Here is a 22,054-nt window from a genome sequence, read left to right as displayed (position 1 = left end):
CAGAAGAGGTGGAGAGAGAATTCTGTGCCTGGAGGAGCCAGCTCGTGGGGTTTTAGGAAGAGGGTAGGATTTATGTCTATAATACCCTTATTCTGTCTTTTTTTCTTTTTTTTTTTTTTTTGCAGTAGGCGGGCCTCTCACTGTTGTGGCCTCTCCCTTTGCGGAGCACAGGCTCCGGACATGCAGGCTCAGCGGCCATGGCTCACAGGCCCAGCCGCTCCGCGGCATGTGGGATCTTCCCGGACCGGGGCACGACCCCGTGTCCCCTGCATCGGCAGGCGGACTCTCAACCACTGCACCACCAGGGAAGCCCTGCCTTTTCACATACTGAAACCCAATAAAGTATTTGTATGTTTGGCATCTTTTAAAAGCCTGTGGTTAATTCAGTCAAGGCTTATGTCTGGATTATGCAGTAGGGTTCTGAAATATGTTAATGCTTCGTTAATCACATATTCACTTTTCCAGAGCTGAAATTCACCACATGTTGTCCATGGATCTCAGGCCAAATCAGAAGGATTCTTTACGTGTTAACTGCTTCCCTTTCATCAAGGTGCTGTGCATGTAAGGGGTTGTGCTGGGCGTCACCACCCAAGAGTATCAGCCACTGCCTGAGCATTAGCTCACTTTCAAGTCACCCAGGACGCTTGGCTGCAGGAAGAATAATGGTGATTTCAACATAACCTCTTCATTTTTATTTTTTTATCTAAAAAAATTTTTTTAATTAATTTTTATTGGAGTATAGTTGCTTTACAATGTTGTGTTAGTTTCTTGCCCTACAGCACAGTGAATCAGTCATACGTATACACATATGCACTTTTTTAGATTTCCTTCCCATTTAGGTTACCACAGAGCACCGAGTAGAGTTCCCTGTGCTATACAGTCTGTTCTCATTAGTTATCTATTTTATATATAGTAGTGTATATGTGTCAATCCCCATCTCTCAATTTATCCCATCCCCCTTTTCCCCTTTGGTAACCGTAAGTTTGTTCTCTACATCTGTGACTCTATTTCTGCTTTGCAAATAAGTTCATCTCTACCATTTTTCTAGATTCCACATATAAGTGATATTATATGATATTTGTTTTTCTCTTTCTGACTTACTTCACTCTGCATGACAATCTCTAGGCCCATCCACGTCTCTGCAAATGTCACTATATCGTTGCTTTTTATGGCTAATATTCCACTGTATATATGTACCACACCTTCTTTATCCACTCCTCTGTTGATGGACATTTAGGTGCTTCCATGTCCTGGCTATTGTAAATAGTGCTGCAATGAACATCGGGGTGCATGCATCCTTTTGAATTATGGTTTTCTCTGGATATATGCCCAGTAGTGGGATTGCTGGGTTCCTCTTCCATTTTAGAAATAATTTCCACTCCATCTAGTTTGCTCAGCATTATTTAGTGCTATTCTTTAGTATAAAAAGGAGCAAGGTAGCAAGGACATGTCAGGGATAAGTTAGTCAACCTAAACTATCAAGACCAACATTTATGTCATTCAGCATATTTATTATTTAAAATAAAGTTGAATGATTTTAGAAAAGTTTGTCAGAGTTTAGGAGAGCTGAACTCCTTCACTGGCCAATGAAAGAATGGGTCTTGGGCTTCCCTGGAGCAGTGGTTGAGAGTCTGCCTGCCGATGCAGGGGACATGGGTTCATGCCCCGGTCTGGGAAGATCCCACATGTCGCAGAGTGGCTGGGCCCGTGAGCCATGGCTGCTAAGCCTGCATGTCCGGAGCCTGTGCTCCGCAATGGGAGAGGCCACAACAGTGAGAGGCCTGCGTACCGCAAAAAAAAAAAAAAAAAAAAAAAAAGAATGGGTCTTAGTTGGTACTGAATCTCCATCATACACTTCCTTTCCCTCTTTCTTCATTCTAATTTTCTGCTCATTTATAAATAGTACTATATTATTTAACCATAACTTCCTCCTATTTAACCCCCCCAAACGCCCCCCTTCATGGTCTCTTTTCTTCCGTCTTCTTCACCTCTGGACACTTACCTCAGTATTTACCTAGATCATAACCTTTATCTTATAAGGAACAGGAGAGGGGACCTGAGAGCATGGAAACACCATTTTGAGATTGGTGTTTTAAAAGATAACTGAACTGCATTGCAAAAATGCAGAAGCAGAAAGAGAACAGAAGAAAAGAAAGTCAGGAGGGAAATAGCTAGGGCCTGAATTAGAACAGTAATGACAGTAAAGACAAGACAGGAACAGATTTTTTTTCTTAATAGGCTGATAGTAGACTGAATAGGATATGGTTCCTGACTGTAGGATAGTAACAAAGAGGAGAGAATGAAAAACAACTTGAAGTTTCTGAACTGTGCTGATAGGTAAATATGGTTCCTTTAACAGAGACAAGAAACCAAGGCGAGGTGTTAGGTGTGAGGGAGTTGATGGACTCGAGTTTAGCCATACAGAGTGCATTCACGGGTGATGTCCAGTGTGCCTATGGACAACCAATGTTCCAAATGGGCAGGAAAACTTCTGGATGTAAAGAGAATAGAGATTAAGAAAATCTTCTACTTGTTTTCTTCCTTTATTCTTCTCTTCATTTTACTGAATTAAAATATGCATTGAGAAGCTACTGCCTGCCAAATTCTGGGATAGGCATTAGGGACAAAAAGAAAAGAAAGTAAACAGAATGCTCAGGGCATCTGCAAGCTCTGGTGGGAGACGACAGCATAACAATGGCATAAAGTGGTGGGATGAGGGGAGGGTTCCCAGAGGAGGCTTTATCAGGGATGGACGGTGCTTACTAAGCTTCATTAACTCACCTCACACCTGGAGGGGCGAACACAAGCTTTCCACTTCCCTTCGTGGTCTAGACATGTCCTATGGTTCCAGGCAGGCTATAAGGCAGATTCCCCCCCAAACACAGCCACATGGACTTCACTTCACTGCACTCACCCACATTCCTTCTGGGCAAGTGATGCCGTGACTTCTTTGTGGGAGACCTTTTGTTAATCTTCTATCTTTTACATGTAGGCAACAAGGTATTTATAACTAACTCGTGGAATGCTGTGCAACGTTATGATAGAGGTAAAAGTTTAATCCTGATTCCTGGGACAGCTCTGAAACTGTCCATCACTCTCCCGGAGAAGGCGCTTCCCCCATAGAATACAGAGGTTGAAGCATCTTGACAGAGATTAGGGTGCTTAAGATTCAGGCCAGCCCCACAATTCCACCTCTAGGCACCTACCCAAGGAGGAATGAAAACATACGGCCACAGGGAGACTTATACAAGACTTATACAGGAATGTTCACAGACACTTTATTCATAACAGTCAAAAACTAAAAACCACCTAAATGTCCATCATCAGCAGTGAATGGACAAACACACTGTGAAATGTGTCTTGGGCTGCAGCAGCTGGAGGGTTGAGGTGATGCTGTGAAATATTACCCAGCAGTATAAAGGCATGGACAGCAGATACAACAACATGGATGAACCTCAAAAGCATTATGCTGAGTGAAAGAAGCCAGCCTGGAAGACCCCACTTACATAATTCCCCCCATATGAAACTCTCGAGAAGAAAAAGCTATAGTTCCAGAAAGCAGATCAGTGGTGCCCAGGGCACAGGGGGGTAGAGGAGGAGATGGACTGCACAAGGGAACATTTGGGGCGATGAAAATACTCTCTGCTATGACTGGGCTTACATTACTGGATTACATTTTTCAACACTCATCGAATTGTACACTTAACTTTGGTGAGTTTATTTTATGTAAATTATACCTCAATAAAACTGATTGGAAAAACAGTCACGCAGGGCTGAGGAGGAGGCCCGAGCACGCTCAGCTGGGAGATGCCGGCGGTTCCCGGGAAGCTCTGAGCCAGCATACCTCAACCCTCCAGCTGCTGCAGCCTGAGAACGCCTCTGTTTTAATGCTTTGACCTCAGACCCCAACACTGACTGGCCATTTCAGATTAGGGTTCCAATAACTCGCTCTCACCTTGCCACCCACCCTTAGGCCAGAATCAGCCTGCTCATCCAGACTACTGATAATATATAATCCTAACCTCCTCCCACCCTGGACTGGGGATTACACTCTAAGGGTCCTGACTACTCAGTACCTGAAACGTGGACTCTTGGCTCTTCTGTTGTTCTCGGTTTCCTAAAGAGACAAGGGGCTGGGCTTATTTGTTTTCTCAACATTTAAAACTACAGTTTCTCTACACTGTGACTTTCATGGTCCTACTGAGATCTTGCTTTTCTGTTATCCCTGCGGCCGTAACCCCAGGGTTGATGCATGCCCAGGTCCAGGGAGCAGGTCATTTAGGAAGGGAGAAAAGGGTCCCAAGACATAAAACACATCTTTACTGCAGCACAACCCTTTAAGTGTGAGAGAGGCCCTGAGTCAGGATACGTGCAGAAGGACTGTTTCTCCATTACTGTGTGCCTGTTCCTTCATCCCACTGACGTTCTTTTTTTTTTTTTTTTTTTTTGCCACACGCAGGCCTCTCACCGTTGTGGCCTCTCCCGCCGTGGAGCACAGGCTCGGGACGCGCAGGGTCAGCGGCCATGGCTCACGGGCCCAGACGCTCGGCGGCATGTGGGATCTTCCCAGACCGGGGCACGAACCCGCGTCCCCTGCATCGGCAGGTGGATTCCCAACCGATGCACCACCAGGGAAGCCCCCACTGACGTTCTTAAACAAAATAAAAGTCTCAACTGCCCAAACAGCTATATTTTTAAGTGCTATTTTCAGAATTTCAATAACTACTAATAAAGAAGGTTTGTACCAGAAACCTTATGAAAACCATCTTTTGTACACTTGATGTCATAGGAAGTAAACTGACATACCATTTAATGAGTGCATGTGATGCGACAAACGCTATAGTAGGAGGCTATCAGATATGCATTATCTAGTCTAGCCCTCACAGTAATCCTGTTCCTTACATACACCATCCCCGTCTTTGTAGATAAATTCTCTAAGACTTAGAGAATAAGTAACTTGCTGAAGTCATTTAAGCTTCGGCTAGTATACAGTTTGAATACGCATCTAAGACTATTTGAAGTTTCAAAAAAAAAAAAACCCTCTAAAGATTTCACATAAACTGTGGTCTATAGCTTGGATTAATATTCACAAGGTCCTGGGTTTGAGTCCTTTCTCAGCCATTTACTAGCTGTATGGACCTTAGGCAAGTGAGTTTCCTTTAGGTTAATTTCCTCACTTGCAAAATGAAGAAAATAGACTTAGTTCACAGAGCTTTGAAAGGATGAAGGAAGATAAGTTACACAATAAGCATGCTATCAACTATTGGTATGATCTCAAATGCCAAGTGGTTCCAAATGGAAGAAATACAACACATATGGACAAATACTGCCCTCAACTATTCGGAGTTGAATTTCCACACAGTGGATCATACTCTGTCCTTCAGTTAGTCCCGCCCTTCTTCGGTCAAAGTAGTAAACTTTTGAAGGCAAAAAAAAAGTGTCTGCCTTTAAGGAGTCTATGAAGACCATCTCTGCAGACTCATTCTCTCTTTCCTAAACTGTCTCTAAAAACTAAAACTTGGGCTTCCCTGGTGGCGCAGTGGTTGAGAGTCCGCCTGCCGATGCAGGGAACATGGGTTTGTGCCCCGGTCCGGGAAGATCCCACATGCCGCAGAGCGGCTGGGCCCATGAGCCATGGCCGCTGAGCCTGCGCGTCCGGCGCCTGTGCTCCGCAACGGGAGGGGCCACAGCAGTGAGAGGCCCGCGTACCGCAAAAAAACAAACAAACAAACAAAACAAAACAAAACAAAAAAAAACCCTAAAACTTGACCACAACACCTTATTCCCAGACAGCCCATCCCTTGCCTTCACTCACCTGCTCCGGATACTTGCTACCAATGATCTCTGCTACAGTGTTGAAGGAATCAGCATCTGGGTAGTTCTTTGCCCCCATCTTCAGCTGAATGACAATTCTGCTCCCACGAGAAGCCATTCTTGACATCATCTCTGCATCTTCCACCGTAATACAAGCTGTTGGGATCTTTGGCACACCATCCTGGTATTCCTGAATACCTGTGTGAGGGCTTGAGAAAAGAAGCCACCAGGTTACCTTGAAAGTGGAAATGGACCCAAAGTATTTTTTAAAAGACTTTCACTGATCTTTGTTTTCATGTGAGGAAGGGAAAGGGTGGGCAGTATTGGTTTACTTGCTTTTGATGTGAATGTAATTTTTCTTTTTGATAAAAATAACTTAGAAACTTCAATTTAATAATAATTTCATTGATAACATTACATGAAGTTTATTACTTCATTACATAAAGTCTAGGCTGCAGACTAGAAGGCCCACATGGCTGGAAGAGAACAGGCCCAGGTACAACCAGCTCTCTGGTCACTGACTGGCTCGAGAGCTACTCTCTTCCCACCCAAACACAGAGGTCTGCATAGGTGGCCCTGCATAGGGTAGAACACTGGGTACGAAAACCATAGAACAACATCTGGGGAAATGTTTGGATCCCCAGGAAGAAAAGTGCCGGATAAACCCAGATCTGTGATTTCACTGCCACAAGAAAAAGAAAACTATTATGATTTTGGCATGAAGGGGGAAATATCACCCCAAATGGTCAAGGTTTTTCTGCTAATTTCCAGATGCTTCTTACATCACTGGAAACACGTGTAATTGACGTTGATATTAATCTACCATTGATTCACCCTCTCCCCATGCTAACTGAGTTTATCAAATTCACTTTCTAGAACTGTTCTTTCAAACTGTCCCCTTTTACCTCTGAGGTAAAACTCCAAACCACACCACCACATCTCGCTCAGGACCACAGCTTCTGAGCGCTCACCACATCCCATCAGTCTGTTCCCGTCTTCTGTGGAAGCACAAGCTAACAGCCTCCCTTTCCAAATTAAGTTTTCTTTTTGTACTTCCATACTCGTTTCAGGTTGTCTCATATTCAGGGAAAAGCCTTTTTCCTCCTTTGAGCCATAACACATTTTTCTCCTGTACAAATGACTCCAATCTGCACATGCATAAACACGATGATCCAGTCTTATCACTGATTTCTCGGTGTGACGGTTATTGCTGTGACCATGTAACAGGTGACTATTTACTGACTTAGAGAAATCGCATGACAAAGTGATTAAGAATACAGGTTCTGGAGCAAGACTGTCTGGGTTCAAATCTGGGCTGTGCTACTTATTGCTAATTGGCCTTGGGCAAGTTACACGTCTTTGCTTCAGTGGCTTCAGCTATGATTGGCGATGGTAATTATAATACCTATTTCATAGTTATTTTGCAAATTTAGTTAACTTATACAAATAACTCACTTCCCCTGGAACATAGTAAGCCCTTAATAAATGTTAAATGTTTATTATACTAACTTATCTATTACATTAACCCTGCAGAGAGAGACTGTGTAATCTCAAGTCCTTAGACTCAGACCATCTACATATATCCTTTATGGACATTTCTTAACTGCTGACTGAAAATTATATTCTTCATTAGAGAGAGACAAATGACTTAGAAATTCAAAACTTATAAAACAGAAACCCTGAATCTGAATCCCTGTTCTGGAATATGCCTAATCCACTCTCAGTTCCAGTTTAGGTCACATCCTGGCTCTACCATTCTCCACCTGCCTGACACCAAGCAACTTAGATTACCTCTCTGTTTCTGAGTTTCCACATCTGAAAAGTAGAGAATAATATTAGTATTGACCTCATAAGATTGCTATGAGGAATATAAGAGATAGTATATGTAAAGGATTTTAAAGTGCTTGGCATATAGGAATTACTTAGCAAACATTAGTTGTTATTATTATTTCTTCAGTGTTAATTTTCCCCACTGAGTTGGTACAGTGGTTAAGGACCAAAAGTATTTTGAGACATGTAGGAAGACAATCTAAATATTTATTATTCATATTACCTTACGTGATGTCTAGGATTCAACAAACTCTCCTTGTTCTCAGGCTCTCTGACTCAAAAGGAGGTCAGTGTAACACCTCTTAATAGGCTCTTTTAAATAATGTTTCTAAACAAATTGGAACTATTAAGTTAAAGGTAAGACTTCTTAATTTGGGGACAGTGAATTGGGCATACACCAATGGCTCCACTGAGGAAAATGGCATTTTCCCACTGTGGTTCTGAATTCAAGATATAAAAAGCTTCTAATTTGTTTCTACAATTAAGCATGTTCTCCAGTGTTTGAGTATTCAGCATTGTTCAGTAGAAGTCGGCAGAGTGAAGACTCAACAGTTCTATTTAGAGTCCTGTATTTTTACTGTCAATTGTCCTACAGGAGGTGATCACCATAAACATCACCTTCCTGGCCCCACTTACAAGCTCCACTTGCATTTAACAATAGCAAATGGTAAACTACAAAGGAAGCCATAAAAAATCAAAACAAGAACATTTAAAGATTAATCGCAATCCTTCACAAAGTCTTTGAAAAAATACAAGAGGAAGGAACACTTTCCAACTCATTCTACAAGGCCACTGTTAATAAGAACAAAACTAGACATAGACCCTACAAGAAAAGAAAACTATAGACCAATATCTCTTATGAATATAAAATGCAAAAAACAAAATCAGCAAAATACAAATTGATACAGCAACATATGAAAAGAATTTTACACCATCATCAAGTGGTATTTACTCCAGAAATGCAAGGTTGATTTAACATCAAAAAATCAATCAATGCAGTGTATTATAATAATATAATAAAGGATAAAAACCACGTGATCATCTCGATAGAGGCTGACAAAGTCTTTGACAAAATCTAATGCTCCTTCATAATAAAAACACTCAACAAACTTTGAATGGAAGGGAACTTCCTCAACCTAATAAAAGGTACCTATGAAAAACCCACAGCTAACGTCATACATAGTGGTAGAAGACTGAATGTTTTTCCCCTGAGATCAGAAACAAGGCTAGGATGTCTGCTCTGCCCACTTCTATTCAATGTTGTACTGGAGGTTCTAGCCAGGAAAATCAGACAAGAAAAAGAAATAAAAGAAATCAAGGTTGGAAACAAAGAAGTAAAACTATCTCTGTCCACAGATGGTCACGTTTATAGAAAATCCTAAGGAATCCACATGCCCACACACAAAAAACTATTAGAACTAATTAACAAGCTCAACAAAGTTGCAGGATACAATATCAATATACAAAAATCAATTGCACAGTAGTAATAAACAATACAGTGTAGTAGCAATACAGTAGCAATGAACAATCTGAAAGTTAAGTAAACAATTGCATTTCCATTAGCAACAAAAAGAATAAAATACTACAAATAAATTTAACAAAAGAAGTGCAAGATTTGTATAATGAAAACTGCAAAATGTTGTTTAAATAAATTAAAGAAGATCCTAATATATTGAAAAGTGCCCCATGTTTATGGATTAGAAGACTTTACATTCTTAAGATGGTAATACTCCCCAAATTGATTTACAGATTCCATGCAATTCTTCTCAAAATTCCACCTGCCTTTTTTGAAGAAATTTACAAGCTGATTCTAAAATTCATATGGAAAAGCAAGGGACTTAAAATAACCAACACAAGTTGAAAAAGTAGAACAAAATTGGTGGACTCACACTTCTAAATTTAAAAACATACTACAAATCGATAGTAATTAAAAAAGTGGTACTGGTATGAGGATAGACACATAGATCAATAAAATAGAATTGAGAATACAGAAATAAAGTTTATAAGATTGGTCAATTCATTTTCAACGAGGGGGCCAAGATAATTCAATGGGGATAAAAGAGTGTTTCCACAAATGGTGCTGGGGCCAACCAGATACCCACATGAAAAAGAGTGAAGTCGCACCCCTACATCACACACAAAAACATTCAAAATGAATCACAGACCTAAATGTAAACTGGCACACATATGTTTATAGCACTACTCAGAATAATCCAAATGTGGAAACAACCCTAATGTCGATCAACTGATGAATAGATAAACAAATCTGGTATATCTATACAATGGAATAGTATTCAGCAATAAAAAAATAATGTTCTGAAACATGCTACAACATGAACGAACCTTGAAAACCTTGAACCTTCTTTCACTTCTTTCCTAAGTGAAAGAAGCCAGTCCCACAAGACCACATATTGTAAAATTCCACTTATAAGAAATGTTCAGAATAGGCAAATTCACAGAGGTAGAAAGTAAATTTTAGGTTGCCTTGCACTGTTGGAAGGGACAGGGAAATGGGAAGTAAATGCTAACTGTTAGGGATTTCTTTTCAGGATGATGAAAATGTTCTAAACTAAAATTAGACAGTGATGGTGTTTGCACAACTCTTTGAATATACTAAAAAACACCAAACTGTGTGTTAACGTTAAAATGGTAAATTGTATGGTTTGTGAATTTACCCCAATAAAACTTCTATTAGAGGTTTAAAGAATCAAAATAAAAATCTTAAGCTTCCAGATTCCTCTTTAAGAGGAAAATCCTGGTATCTTTTTCATTCAAAAATCATGTTTCTATGGCTCTGGTTTATGACATGTATGAAAACAAAGCCTGCTGGTCTCTGTGCTTGCAAGAGAGTATACCCAAAATATAAAATGAACATGGAAACTGTAAGTCTTAATAAGCTTTTCAAATTTTACTAAATTTCTTGTGTATGTTTTGTAAAGTGATATAACTTGAAGTCAGCTGAATATTGTCTTTTATCTACATAAAATAAGTGCAAGGTTTAAACAAATACGTTTTGACATTTCCCACCTGATTACCACACATCAGTCAAACTCCCTTAATGCTAGTCACTTTTCACTAGCTCTTTATAAAAGATACCAGGCACTTTGTTTCTGAGCACTTCAAAATTTGCAAAGCCCATATCAACCATTGGAACTGGGTGTCAGCTTGTGATGTTAAATATCCAACATGAGGAAAATTAGGTATCCTTACTGAGGAATATGTAGGTTTTCACAGGGGCATAGAAGACATTGATTGAAGTAAAAATTATTCACAACACAATGAAGTCTTGGAATGTTTCCTAAAGAAAGAGTCTAGAGGTGGGAATGATTATGAGGACTGGGAGCTTTTGAAGCTATAGTCTCTTGTTTCTATGAGAGGTTTTTTTTAACTTCCTTATTAGGATGGTTAAAAGAGCACCTATTCTGTTTATCAGAAAGGCTTGTTTGCTTTAAAAATCAGTTTGATTGAAAATAACTCTCTTGGAAAAGTTACAACTGACTTTATTAAATTTTTTTGGATGTAGCACTTTAAGAGTAAATTCATCTCAGACTTTTATACTGTCATTAACAACAAGAGTAAATTGATCTCAGGCATTTATACTGTCATTAAGAATACAAAAGCAAAATGATTCATTTACACCATAATTTCGCAAAAAAGGAAACCCTGAAATATTTCCAACTCCCACAGGTTAAAAATAAAAAACAAAAATAACCTGACCAGGAGAGAGGAGGTAGGACTAAATTTCATTCCTAATTTCTATAATTCAGTTGAAATGGCAGAAGAGAGAGAAGAAAAAGTCAAATTCTTGAATTCTATTCCATATTGATGACAGACTTCACATGAGCAAAACTCAACCAACATGTTTAATATCATATTCATGGGCAGATCTCAGTAAGGAGACTATTACAGACACAGCATCAGAGAGATGTACCTTCTTGCAAAACAGAGGAACCCAGCCAGCTCCACAAGACTGTGAGAAAGAAGGAAGATGGTCAAAATGCTTAGAGGAATAAAACCGTGCGATTTTTTAACATCCACAGCATATAAGAAGGGCTTTCGGCTAATTTCTCTAAGACACAAAAATGTAAAGAGCTGCCTGTAAAATAAATAGAAAAGAGAATTCAATATACCTAAAAAAAATTTATACTTAATATTTTGTTACCTAGAAAGTACTGCATAAATACTAGTTTCATTATTATTAGATATTTTGTAACCCAAAGTAATCATCAAAAATATATTTGTTCCCTTTTTTCCTTTCTGATCTTGTTCTTCTGTATAAGTTACAATTTTCTGCTAATGTACAGTTATTTCATCATCTTAATTTGTTTTTTTCTTATATGCTCCTCCAATCTTTACAATTTCTAAAAGGAATTATATATTAAGTAAGATGAAAATCTACCTTGGAATAACAAAAATGTTACAATAGATAATTTCTTTAATAAATATGATAATAATGATAAAGATATGGAGCAACATAAAAATCATTGATAAATGAAGATGGTAACTTTAACCAACAAAATGCTCTATCCATTTTACCAACTAAATATTGTTTTGAGTTTAAGCCTCAATGGGAAACATTTCTGATTAACTGGACTGGAAAGTATTTAAAGATCATCTGACCCAAGATCTCTGTCTTCTCAGTCAGAAATATCCTAAGTTTCTATTATTAACTCTGTTAAACTATGTTAATCTCTCATTACCCTCAGAGCCCAACATCCTCTTATTAGAACAGAACTGAAGATATAACTAATAGCACATGGTATAGACTGAATGTTTGTGTCCCTCCAAAATTTATATGTTGGAATTCTAACCCACCACTAGAATAGCTATCATCAAAAAGTTTACAAATAACAAATGTTGGAGAGGATGTGGAGAAAAGGGAATACACTGTTGGTGGGAATGTAAATTGGTGCAGCCACTATGGAAAACAGTATGGAGGTTCCTTAAAAAACTAAAAATAGAACTACCATATGATCCAGAAACTCCACTCTTGGGTATATATCCAGAAAAAACAAAGGCACTAATTTGAAAAGATACATGCACCTCAATGTTCACAGAAGCAGTATTTACAACAGCTAACACATGGAAGCAACCCAATATACACACACACACAATGATACATACACAATGGAATATTACTCAGCCATAAGATAGAATGAAATATTGCCATTTGCACCAACGCAGATGGACCTAGAGAACATTATACCTAGTGAAATAAGTCAGAGAAAGACAAACACTGTATGATATCACTCACATGTGGAATGTAAAAAGTAATACAAATGAATCTATATACAACACAGAAACAGACTCACAGACATAAAAAGCAAACATAAGGCTACCAAAGTAGAGGGAAGGAGAGACAAATTAGAGGTATGGGATTAACAGTTACAAACTACTATATACAAAATAGATTAGCAACAAGGATTTACTGTATAGCATAGGGAATTATACCCAATATTTTGTAATAACATAGTAGAATATAATCTGGAAAAAAAACTGAATCACTATGCTGTACACCTGAAATTAACACAATATTGTAAGTCAACTATACTTCAATCAAAAAAATTAAAAATTTTAAAATTAAAAATAAAGCATCAGCTAAGTACTGAAGGAAACACTAGAGCCATGTTCTCAAGGTGTTTTCTTCAGAATACTAGGTCTAAGAAGCCTTGTAAGGGGCAAAAGATTCCCTGTTGAGATACAGTCATGAAACATTGAGTATTATTTCCCTGTTTTGAGGAGTCAAGAAGCACATTAGGCTATTTATAGGCTCTGAGAAGTAACATAGTTAAGAAAAATGTTTGACTAACTATGCATTCCCAAACTTAATTGACCATAGAAACTTTTTTTGGTAATACTTTTATCATTGCATAGTCTTATCTAAGAAATACATTGATTCACTCTCCTTAAAGGAGGACCAAGAAAATGCCTGGGCATTTTCCTTCAGTGATCAGTTCAAATAGCCCTTTCTCTGTAAAGACTTTTGAATACCACTAAGGCAGAGTTGGAGACTCACTCCCCTGTGTACCCCTGCTTCCCCCTCTATACTTCTGTTTATAATCCTAATGATATTGTTATATTCATGTGTTTAAACACCCTCTACTACATATGAGCTCCTCAAGAATCTTGACCATGTCTAATTATTCTTTGTACAGCAAGAACATGTAGCTTCTACCATATTTTAAGTATTTATAGTTTCTACCATATTTTTAAGTGTTCAACAAATACATATATTCTGTATAAATATTTGTTGAACACACACACACACACACACACAGACACACACATATATATAGCTCCTATTGGTTCTCTTTTTCTAAAGAATCCTGACTAAAAGTTAAATTTACTTTTATTTGCAGCCAAATATACTCCCAACATTTGTAACAACCAAAGTAGAAAAATCAGTATATTGTATATTTAAAAATTATAAATATTAAAACTTTTCTTTTAAAAACATACAGCTCCATATCAAGTAAATAAATCCAAATTACTGAAAGAAGGCATTATAGAAGACACTAGCAAACAGAATTCAGCAGCATATTAAAAGGATTATACACGATGACCAAGTGGGATTTATTCCTAGAATGTAAGGATGGTTCAACATACAAATTTGATTGGTGTAATATACCACATTAACGGAATGAAAGAAAAAGCCCACATGATCACCTTATTTGATGAAGAAAAAAACATAACAAATGTTAAGACTCTTTCATGATAAAAACACTCAACAAACTAGTAATAGAAGGAAACTACTTCAACATAACTAAAGCCATATATGAAAAACCCACAGCAAACATCATACTCAACGGTGAAAGACTGAAAGTTTTTTCACTAAGATCAGGAACGAGGCAAAAGGACACTTGCAATTTCTGTTTAACATAATACTAGAAGTTCTTGGCAGAGCAACCAGGCGAGAAAATAAATAAATAAATAAATAAATAAATAAATAAATAAATAAAAGGCATCTAAATTAGAAAGAAAGAAGTAAAATTATATCTGTTCACAGATCATATTATATGTAGAAAACCCTAAAGATTCCACAAAAAAACTATTGGAAATGAATTCAGCAAAGTAGCAGGATACAAAACCAACCACAAAAATCAATTGCATCTCTAGACATAAACAATGAACAAGCTGAAAAAAAACAATTCCATTTACAATAACATCAAAAAGAATAGAATACTTTGGAATTAACTTAACCAAAGAGTTGAAGACTTGTAAAATAAAAACTACAAAATATTGCTGAATGCAATTAAAGAACACATAAATAAATGGAAACACATTCCATGTTCATGAATCAGAAGACTTAATATTGTTAAGATGTCAATACTACCAAAAGCCATTAGCAGATTCAATGCAATCCCTACCAAAATTCCAAGGATGTTTTGGGCAGGAATAGAAAAAATCATCCTAAAATTTATATGGCATCTCAGTGAGCCTGAATAGCCAAAACAATCTTAAAAAAGAAGATTAAAGCTGAAGAACTCATGCTTCCTGATTTTAATACTACAAAAGTACCACAATCAAAATAGTGTTATGCTTGCATAAAGACAGGTATGTAGACCAATGAAATAGAATAGAGAGCCCCGAAATAGACCTTTGCATATATGGGATTTTGGGCAAGTGTGCAAAGACCATTCAATGGTGAAAGGGCAGACTTTTCAATAAATGGTGCTGGGAAAACTGGATATCCACTTGGATATCCAGGAATGAAGTTAGACCCTTACCTAATATCATGTTCAAAAATTAACTCAAAATGGATCAAAGATTTAAATGTAATACCTAAAGCTATAAAATTCTTAGGAGAAAACATAGGGCAAAGGCTTCTTGACATTGGATTTGGCGATGATTTCTTGGATATAACACCAAAGGTAAAACGACAACAAAAACAGACAAATTAAACTTGATGAATATTAGAAAATTTTGTGCATCAACAGACAATATCAACAGGTAAAAAGACAATACACAGAATGGGAGAAAATGTTTACAAATCATATCTCTGATAAGAGATTAATATCCAGAATAAATAGAGATCTCTGAAAATTCAACAACAAAAAACCAAACAACACAATTCAAACATGGGAAAAGGACTTGAACACATATTTCAGCTAAGAAGATATACAAATGGTCAGAAAGCACAAGAAATGATGCTCAACTTCACTAATCATTAGGGAAATGCAAATCAAAACTTCAGTGAGATACTACCTCACACCCATTAGGATGTCTACTATCAAAAAGCAGAAAATAGCAAGTATTGGTAAGGACATGGAGAAACTGGAACCCTTGTGTCCTGTTGGTGGGAATGTGAAAGGGTACAGCCTCTTTGCTTGTTCCTCAAAAAATTAAAAATAGAAATACCATATTACTGACAATTCCACCTCTGGGCTTATTCCCAAAATAATTAAAAGCAGGGTCTCAAAGAGATATTTGTACACCCATGTTCATAGCAGCATTATCCACAGCAGCTAAAATGTGTTAGCAACTCAAGTGACTAGATAAACAAAATGTGGTGTATACATACAATGGAATATTTTTCAGCCTTAAAAAGTAAGGAAATATTGGGCTTCCCTGGTGGCACAGTGGTTGAGAGTCCACCTGCCGATGCAAGGGACACGGGTTCGTGCCCCGGTCCGGGAAGATCCCACATGCCGCGAAGCGGCTGTGCCCGTGAGCCATGGATGCTGGGCCCGCGCGTCCGGAGCCTGTGCTCTGCAATGGGAGAGGCCACAACAGTGAGAGGCCCACGTACCGCAAAAAAAAAAAAAAGTAAGGAAATTATGACATATGCCACGACGTGGATGAATATTGAGGGCATTATGCTAAGTGAAGTAAGGCAGTCAAAAAAGACAAATATTGTATAATTCCACTTACATGAGGTACTGAGAACAGTCAAAATCATAGAGGCAGAAAGTAGAATGGTGGTTTCCAGATGCTGGGGGAAGGGGACACTGAGGAGTTATTCTTTCATGGGTATAGAGTTTGAGATTTACAAGGTAAAAAGAGTTATGGAGATGGGTGATTTGATGGTTGCACAACATTATGAATGTATTTAATACCACTAAATTGTACACTTAAAAAATGGTTAGGTGTGGTTAATGGTTAAATTTTAAAGCCACTACATACATAAATTATTAATAAAATAAAATCCAATATTGTGTAAATGGTGAGGGAAAGTATACATATATCCCATGCTGATGGTACTGTAAATTAGTTTGATATTTCTATAGTGTGATATCCCAGTATGTAGCAAGAACTATAAAAATTCTTACTTTTTTTCAGTTATTCTGCTTTGGAGAACAAACTCCATGGCAATACCACAAAACAAAAAAATAATAATTTATACTAGGATGTTCCCTGCCTCTGTGTATAAATGTGAACATCTAGAAACAGTCCAGCAGAGGAACTTCAGGAGAGGTAACAGGAAAATGAAAGGGTAGCATGGCAAGTAAATGGCCAAAAGCTATACATGGAAACATGTAGATAAAAATAATGTTAAGTTAAATAAAACTATGTGCGTGATAAAGATTGATATATATTGAGTCAAGAGTCACTTGATTCATTGAGAAATTAGTCATCCTGTTAGACTGAAATCATGTGAACTGCAGCATTACCAATAAACAGAATTAAATCCTTAAAAGTCTGTGCCACAGTCTGTAAAATAACGTGGAAGCAAAGCCTGAAGCTATCATAGTAGCAATTTGAATACTTGAAATTCCAGGTCACGGGCATTTGAGCACCTGTGGCAAATTAATAGAAAAATATCTGTTGAAATTTTCTTTTCTTCCACCATCAATTACATGAAATCCTTTCAGCTGAATCCTGCTGCAGTGCCAGTCTATCGACGTGCCATCTAGGCAGAACTTCAAAGCTAATATTTTCTTGATGTCAATCACATTTGTGTTCAAGGGCTCTTCCTGTACATCTGGTAGTGTTTCAACTGTTTATTCACATTTGTGTATATCTTCTCAGCCTCTGAGTCAATAGGTACATGTTTTTAGTCTTCTAATCTTTAGAAAAGTCATATATGAGATCTCCATGCCACAATGATGTAGAGGAGCACAGAATGAATTCTGAAAGGGCTGCTGGCACAGATAGGAAATCAGCACTCAGTCACTTCAAAGGAGGAAAATAATGTCCACAAACAACATCTATGCATCATTATCAGTAAGTCTGCTTAGATAACACATTTTGATGAAATAAAAATGGATGCTCTGCCATTGCATTTAAAGATTTCCTTCCCTTGGCCCTTTTTAAAGCTTTACTTTGGTATCAGCTTTTTTCCTCTTATTTTAGGCACCATGAAAAGACATTTACTCAAATAGGTAGTGGAGCTTTGAACCCTACAGTATTAAGGAAAGTGATCTTCTTGTTCCATGGATCCCTAAAACATAAACCCTTCTATCAAAAATGACAAAATACCATGAAGAGAAGTTAAACTCTCTAACAGAGCAGTCCATGGAATGTTCCAAAGAATTTAATGATAATAATAGCTAGCACTTACTGAGAACTTGCTATGGGGCTGGCAGTGTGCTGAGTGTTTTACATGCATTAATTCATTTACCAGTCACTACTACCCTATGAACTAAGGACTTGTCCCCACTTTACAGATGAGGAAGTTGAAGCACAGAGAGGCAAAGCCCACAGTCTCACAGCTAGAAGCTGACAAAGCTAGAACTGAACCCTGGCAGTCTGTCTCAGGTCCATCCTCTTAAACTATATAGAATCTGTATTATTTTGTCACACATCACACTAGTAACAATGATGATGAAAGGCTGAAATTTTTTTAAAATTTATCATTTTAATGATGATTACTGTTAATAGCAATAACTACTATCTATTGAATATGAAGACACATATTGAGCTAAGCAATTTCATACATTACCCTTATTTAATCTGCATCTCAATTCTGAGATAGGTGCCCATATACTCATTTCTGAAGTGAACTGACAAACACAGAGTTCGTGAATAGCTCAAGTGCTCTGGGTAAGAAATAGTGAACTTTGAGACCAAGATGGGTTAAGTTATACTATGAAAACAAAGAGCCCCTAAGATTCTATTCATTAAAATGATAATTTTTTTTTAATTTCAGCCTTTTAGAAAGATATAATTGACATAGGAAATCATAAGATATTTAAATATTACATCAAGATGATTGACATATGTATACATTGTGAAAGGATTCCCCCCTTAAGTTAATTAAAATATCCATCACCTCACATATTTATCCTTTTTTTTTTTTTATTTTTTGGTGAGAACATTTAAATTCTGCTCTCTTAGCAAATTTCAAATATATAATACCGTTGACCCTTGAACAACATGGGTTTGAATGTTCAGGTCCACTTATATCACGGATTAGTTTTCAATACATATGCACTACAGTACTACACAATCAGGAGTTGGCTGAATCCTCAGATGGGGAATAACATACATAGAGGACCAACTGTAAAGTTATACGCAGATTTTCAACTGCATAGAGTCAGTGCCCCTAACCCTGGAGTTCTTCAAGGGTCAATTGTACAGTGTTATCAGTTACAGTCACCGTGCTTTACATTAGATCCTCAGACCTTACTTATCTCACAGCTGAAGGTTTGAAGCCTTTTACCAACCTCTTCCTATTCCCCTTCACCCCCACACACATGGGCCCTCACAATCACTTTTCTACTCTCTATCAGTTAGACCTTTTATTAGATTCCACATATAAGTGATGCATGCAGTATTTGTCTTTCTTTGTCTACCTTATTTCACTTAGCATAGTGCCCTCAAGATTCATTCGTGTTGTCACAAATGGCATGACATCCCTCTTTCTTACGGCCACATAAGATCCCATTGTGTGTGTGTTTGTGTATACACACATATATATATACACACACATATACACATATACCTATCAACATCTTTATCCATTTATCTGTTAACAGACACGTATATTGTTCATATATTTTGTCTACTGTGAATATTCTTGCAAGGAACATGTGGTTTTGGATATCTCTTTGATATCCTGTTTTTATTTCCTCTGGATGTATACCTAGAAGTGGAATTGCTGGATCATATGGTAGTTTTAGTTTTAGTTTTATGAGGAACCTCCATACTGCTATTCATAGTGGCTGCACCAATTTACATTCCCACCAACAGTGAAAAAGGGTTCCTTTTCTCCATATACTTACCAACACTCATCTCTTTTCTGTTGGATGATAGGTATTCTAACAATACCTCATTGTGGTTTTGGTTTGCATTTCCCTGTTGGCCATATGTATGTCTTCTTTAGAAAGAAATCTATTCAGTTCCTCTGCTCATTTTTGGCTATTAACCCTTTAACAGATACACAATTTGCAAATATTTTCTCCCATTCAGTAAACTGCCTTTTCATTTGTTGATGGTATCCTTTACTGTGCAGAAGATTTTTAGTTTGATGTAGTCCAACTTGTTTATTTTTGCTTTTGTTGCTTTTGCTTTTGGTATCAAATCTAAAAAATCACTGGTAAGACCAATGTCAGGAGCTTACCACTTATATTTTCTACCAAGAATTTTATGGATTCAGGTCTTATGTTCAAGCCTTTAATCATTTTAGTTGATTTTTGTGTATGTGGTCTAAGACAGGGACCCAGTTTCATTCTTTTGCATGTGGCTGTCCAGTTTTCCCAACATTATTCATTGAAAAAAAACTACCCTTTCCCCATCATATATTCTTGGCACCATTGTGGTAAGTTAATTGACCTTACATGCATGGGTTGATTTCTGGGCTCTCTATTCTGTTCCAGTGATCAATGTGTTTGTTTTCATACCAATACTGTACTGTTTTGATTACTATAGCTTTGTAATGTAGTTTGAAATCAAGCCATGTAATGCCTCAGGCTTTGTTCCTCTTTCTCAGGATTGCTTTGGCTATTAAAGGTCTTTAGTGGTTACATACAAATTTTAGGAATTTTTTTCTATTTATGTGAAAAGTGCCATTGAAATTTTGAGGGACTGCATTGAATCTGTAGATTGCTTTGCAAAGAATGAGCATTTTAACAATACTAATTCTTCTAATCCATGAGTAAAGAATATCTTTTCATTTGTGTCTTCTTCAATTTCTTTCATCAATGTCTTATAGTTTTCTGAGAACAGGTACTTACCTCCTTGGTTATACTTATTCCTAGGTATTCTGTCCTTTTTTATACAATTGTAAATGGGATTGTTTTCTTATTTTCTTTTTCTGATAGTTCCTTATAGTTCCTTATTAGTGTGTAGAGATGAAACTGATTTTTGTATATTTATCTCTTATTACAGTCTTTGGCTTATTGTCTGATATCAGTCTATATTGTCTGATGTCAGTATTGCTACTTCTGCTTTCTTCGGTTTACATTTACATGAGGTATATTTTTCTATCTCTTCACTTTCACTCTATTAAAGCTAAAGTGAATCTCTTTTAGGCAGAATATAGTTGGGTCTTGTTCTTTTTGTTTTGTTTTGTTTTTTATCCATTCAGCCACTGTATGTATTTTAATTGGAAAGTTTAGTCAATTTACATTTAAAGTAATTATTTATAGGTATACTTACGGCCGTTTTGTGAACTGTTTTCCGGCTATTTTGTAATTCTTTTGTTTCTGTCTTCTTCTTTTGTTCTCTTCCTTTGTGATTTGATGATTCTCAGTAATGTTATGCTTAGAATCATTTTCTTTATCTTCTATGTATCTACTACAGCTTTTTGCCTTGTGGTTACAGTGAGGCTTACATAAAGCATCTTATATTTATAACAGTCTATTTTAAACTCATAACAGCTTAACTTCGAACACATACTAAAGCTTTACATTTTTACTCTCTCCCCCGACCCACATTTTATTTTTGATGTCACAATTTATATATTTTTACCTTGTGTACACATTAATCAATTTTTGTACTTATAGTTATTTTACGACTTTTGTCTTTTAACCTTCATAATGGATTTATAAGTGATTTGCCCACCACCATTACAACACTGGAGTATTCTGAATTTAACTATATATTTACCTTTACCAGTGAGATTTATACTTTCTTAAGTTTTCCTGTCACTAATTATCATCTTTTAATTTCATCTTGAAGAATTCCCTTCAACACTTCTAGTAAGGCTGGTCTAGTGATGATGAACCCTTTCAGCTTTTGCCTGTCTAGAAACTCTATCTTTCCTTCAATTATGAAGGACAACTTTACCAGGTAGTGTAGTCTTGGTTGACAGGTTTTTTTCTTCCCAAATTTTGAATATATCATGCTACTCCTTCTGGCTTGTAAAGTTTCTGCTGAAAACTCTGCCTTTAATCTTATTGGGGTTCCCTTGTACATAACAAACTGTTTTTTTCTTGCTGCTTTTAAGATTATCTCTTTGGCTTTAACTTTTGACAGTGTGATTATAATGTGTCCCAGTGTGGGTCTCTTTAGATTCTTCTTCTACAGA

General features: G+C 37.1%; 1 protein-coding gene across 3 annotated transcripts in view; it reads right to left on the bottom strand.

Annotated features, from left to right (window-relative positions):
* Positions 1-22,054, bottom strand: part of CPQ (carboxypeptidase Q) — a 520,356-nt gene that overhangs the window by 289,754 nt on the left and 208,548 nt on the right. For all 3 annotated transcript variants that reach the window (XM_060115780.1, XM_060115781.1, XM_060115782.1), the window contains exon 4: positions 5,816-6,023. In XM_060115780.1, coding sequence (XP_059971763.1) covers positions 5,816-6,023 — 208 coding nt within the window. The remainder of the gene's footprint in view (positions 1-5,815; positions 6,024-22,054) is intronic.

Source organism: Mesoplodon densirostris, chromosome 13 (genome assembly GCF_025265405.1).
Source record: "Mesoplodon densirostris isolate mMesDen1 chromosome 13, mMesDen1 primary haplotype, whole genome shotgun sequence".
Taxonomy (NCBI): domain Eukaryota; kingdom Metazoa; phylum Chordata; class Mammalia; order Artiodactyla; family Ziphiidae; genus Mesoplodon; species Mesoplodon densirostris.
The sequence above is the reverse complement of the archived record's forward strand: the minus strand, read 5'-3'. Positions and strand labels throughout refer to the sequence as shown.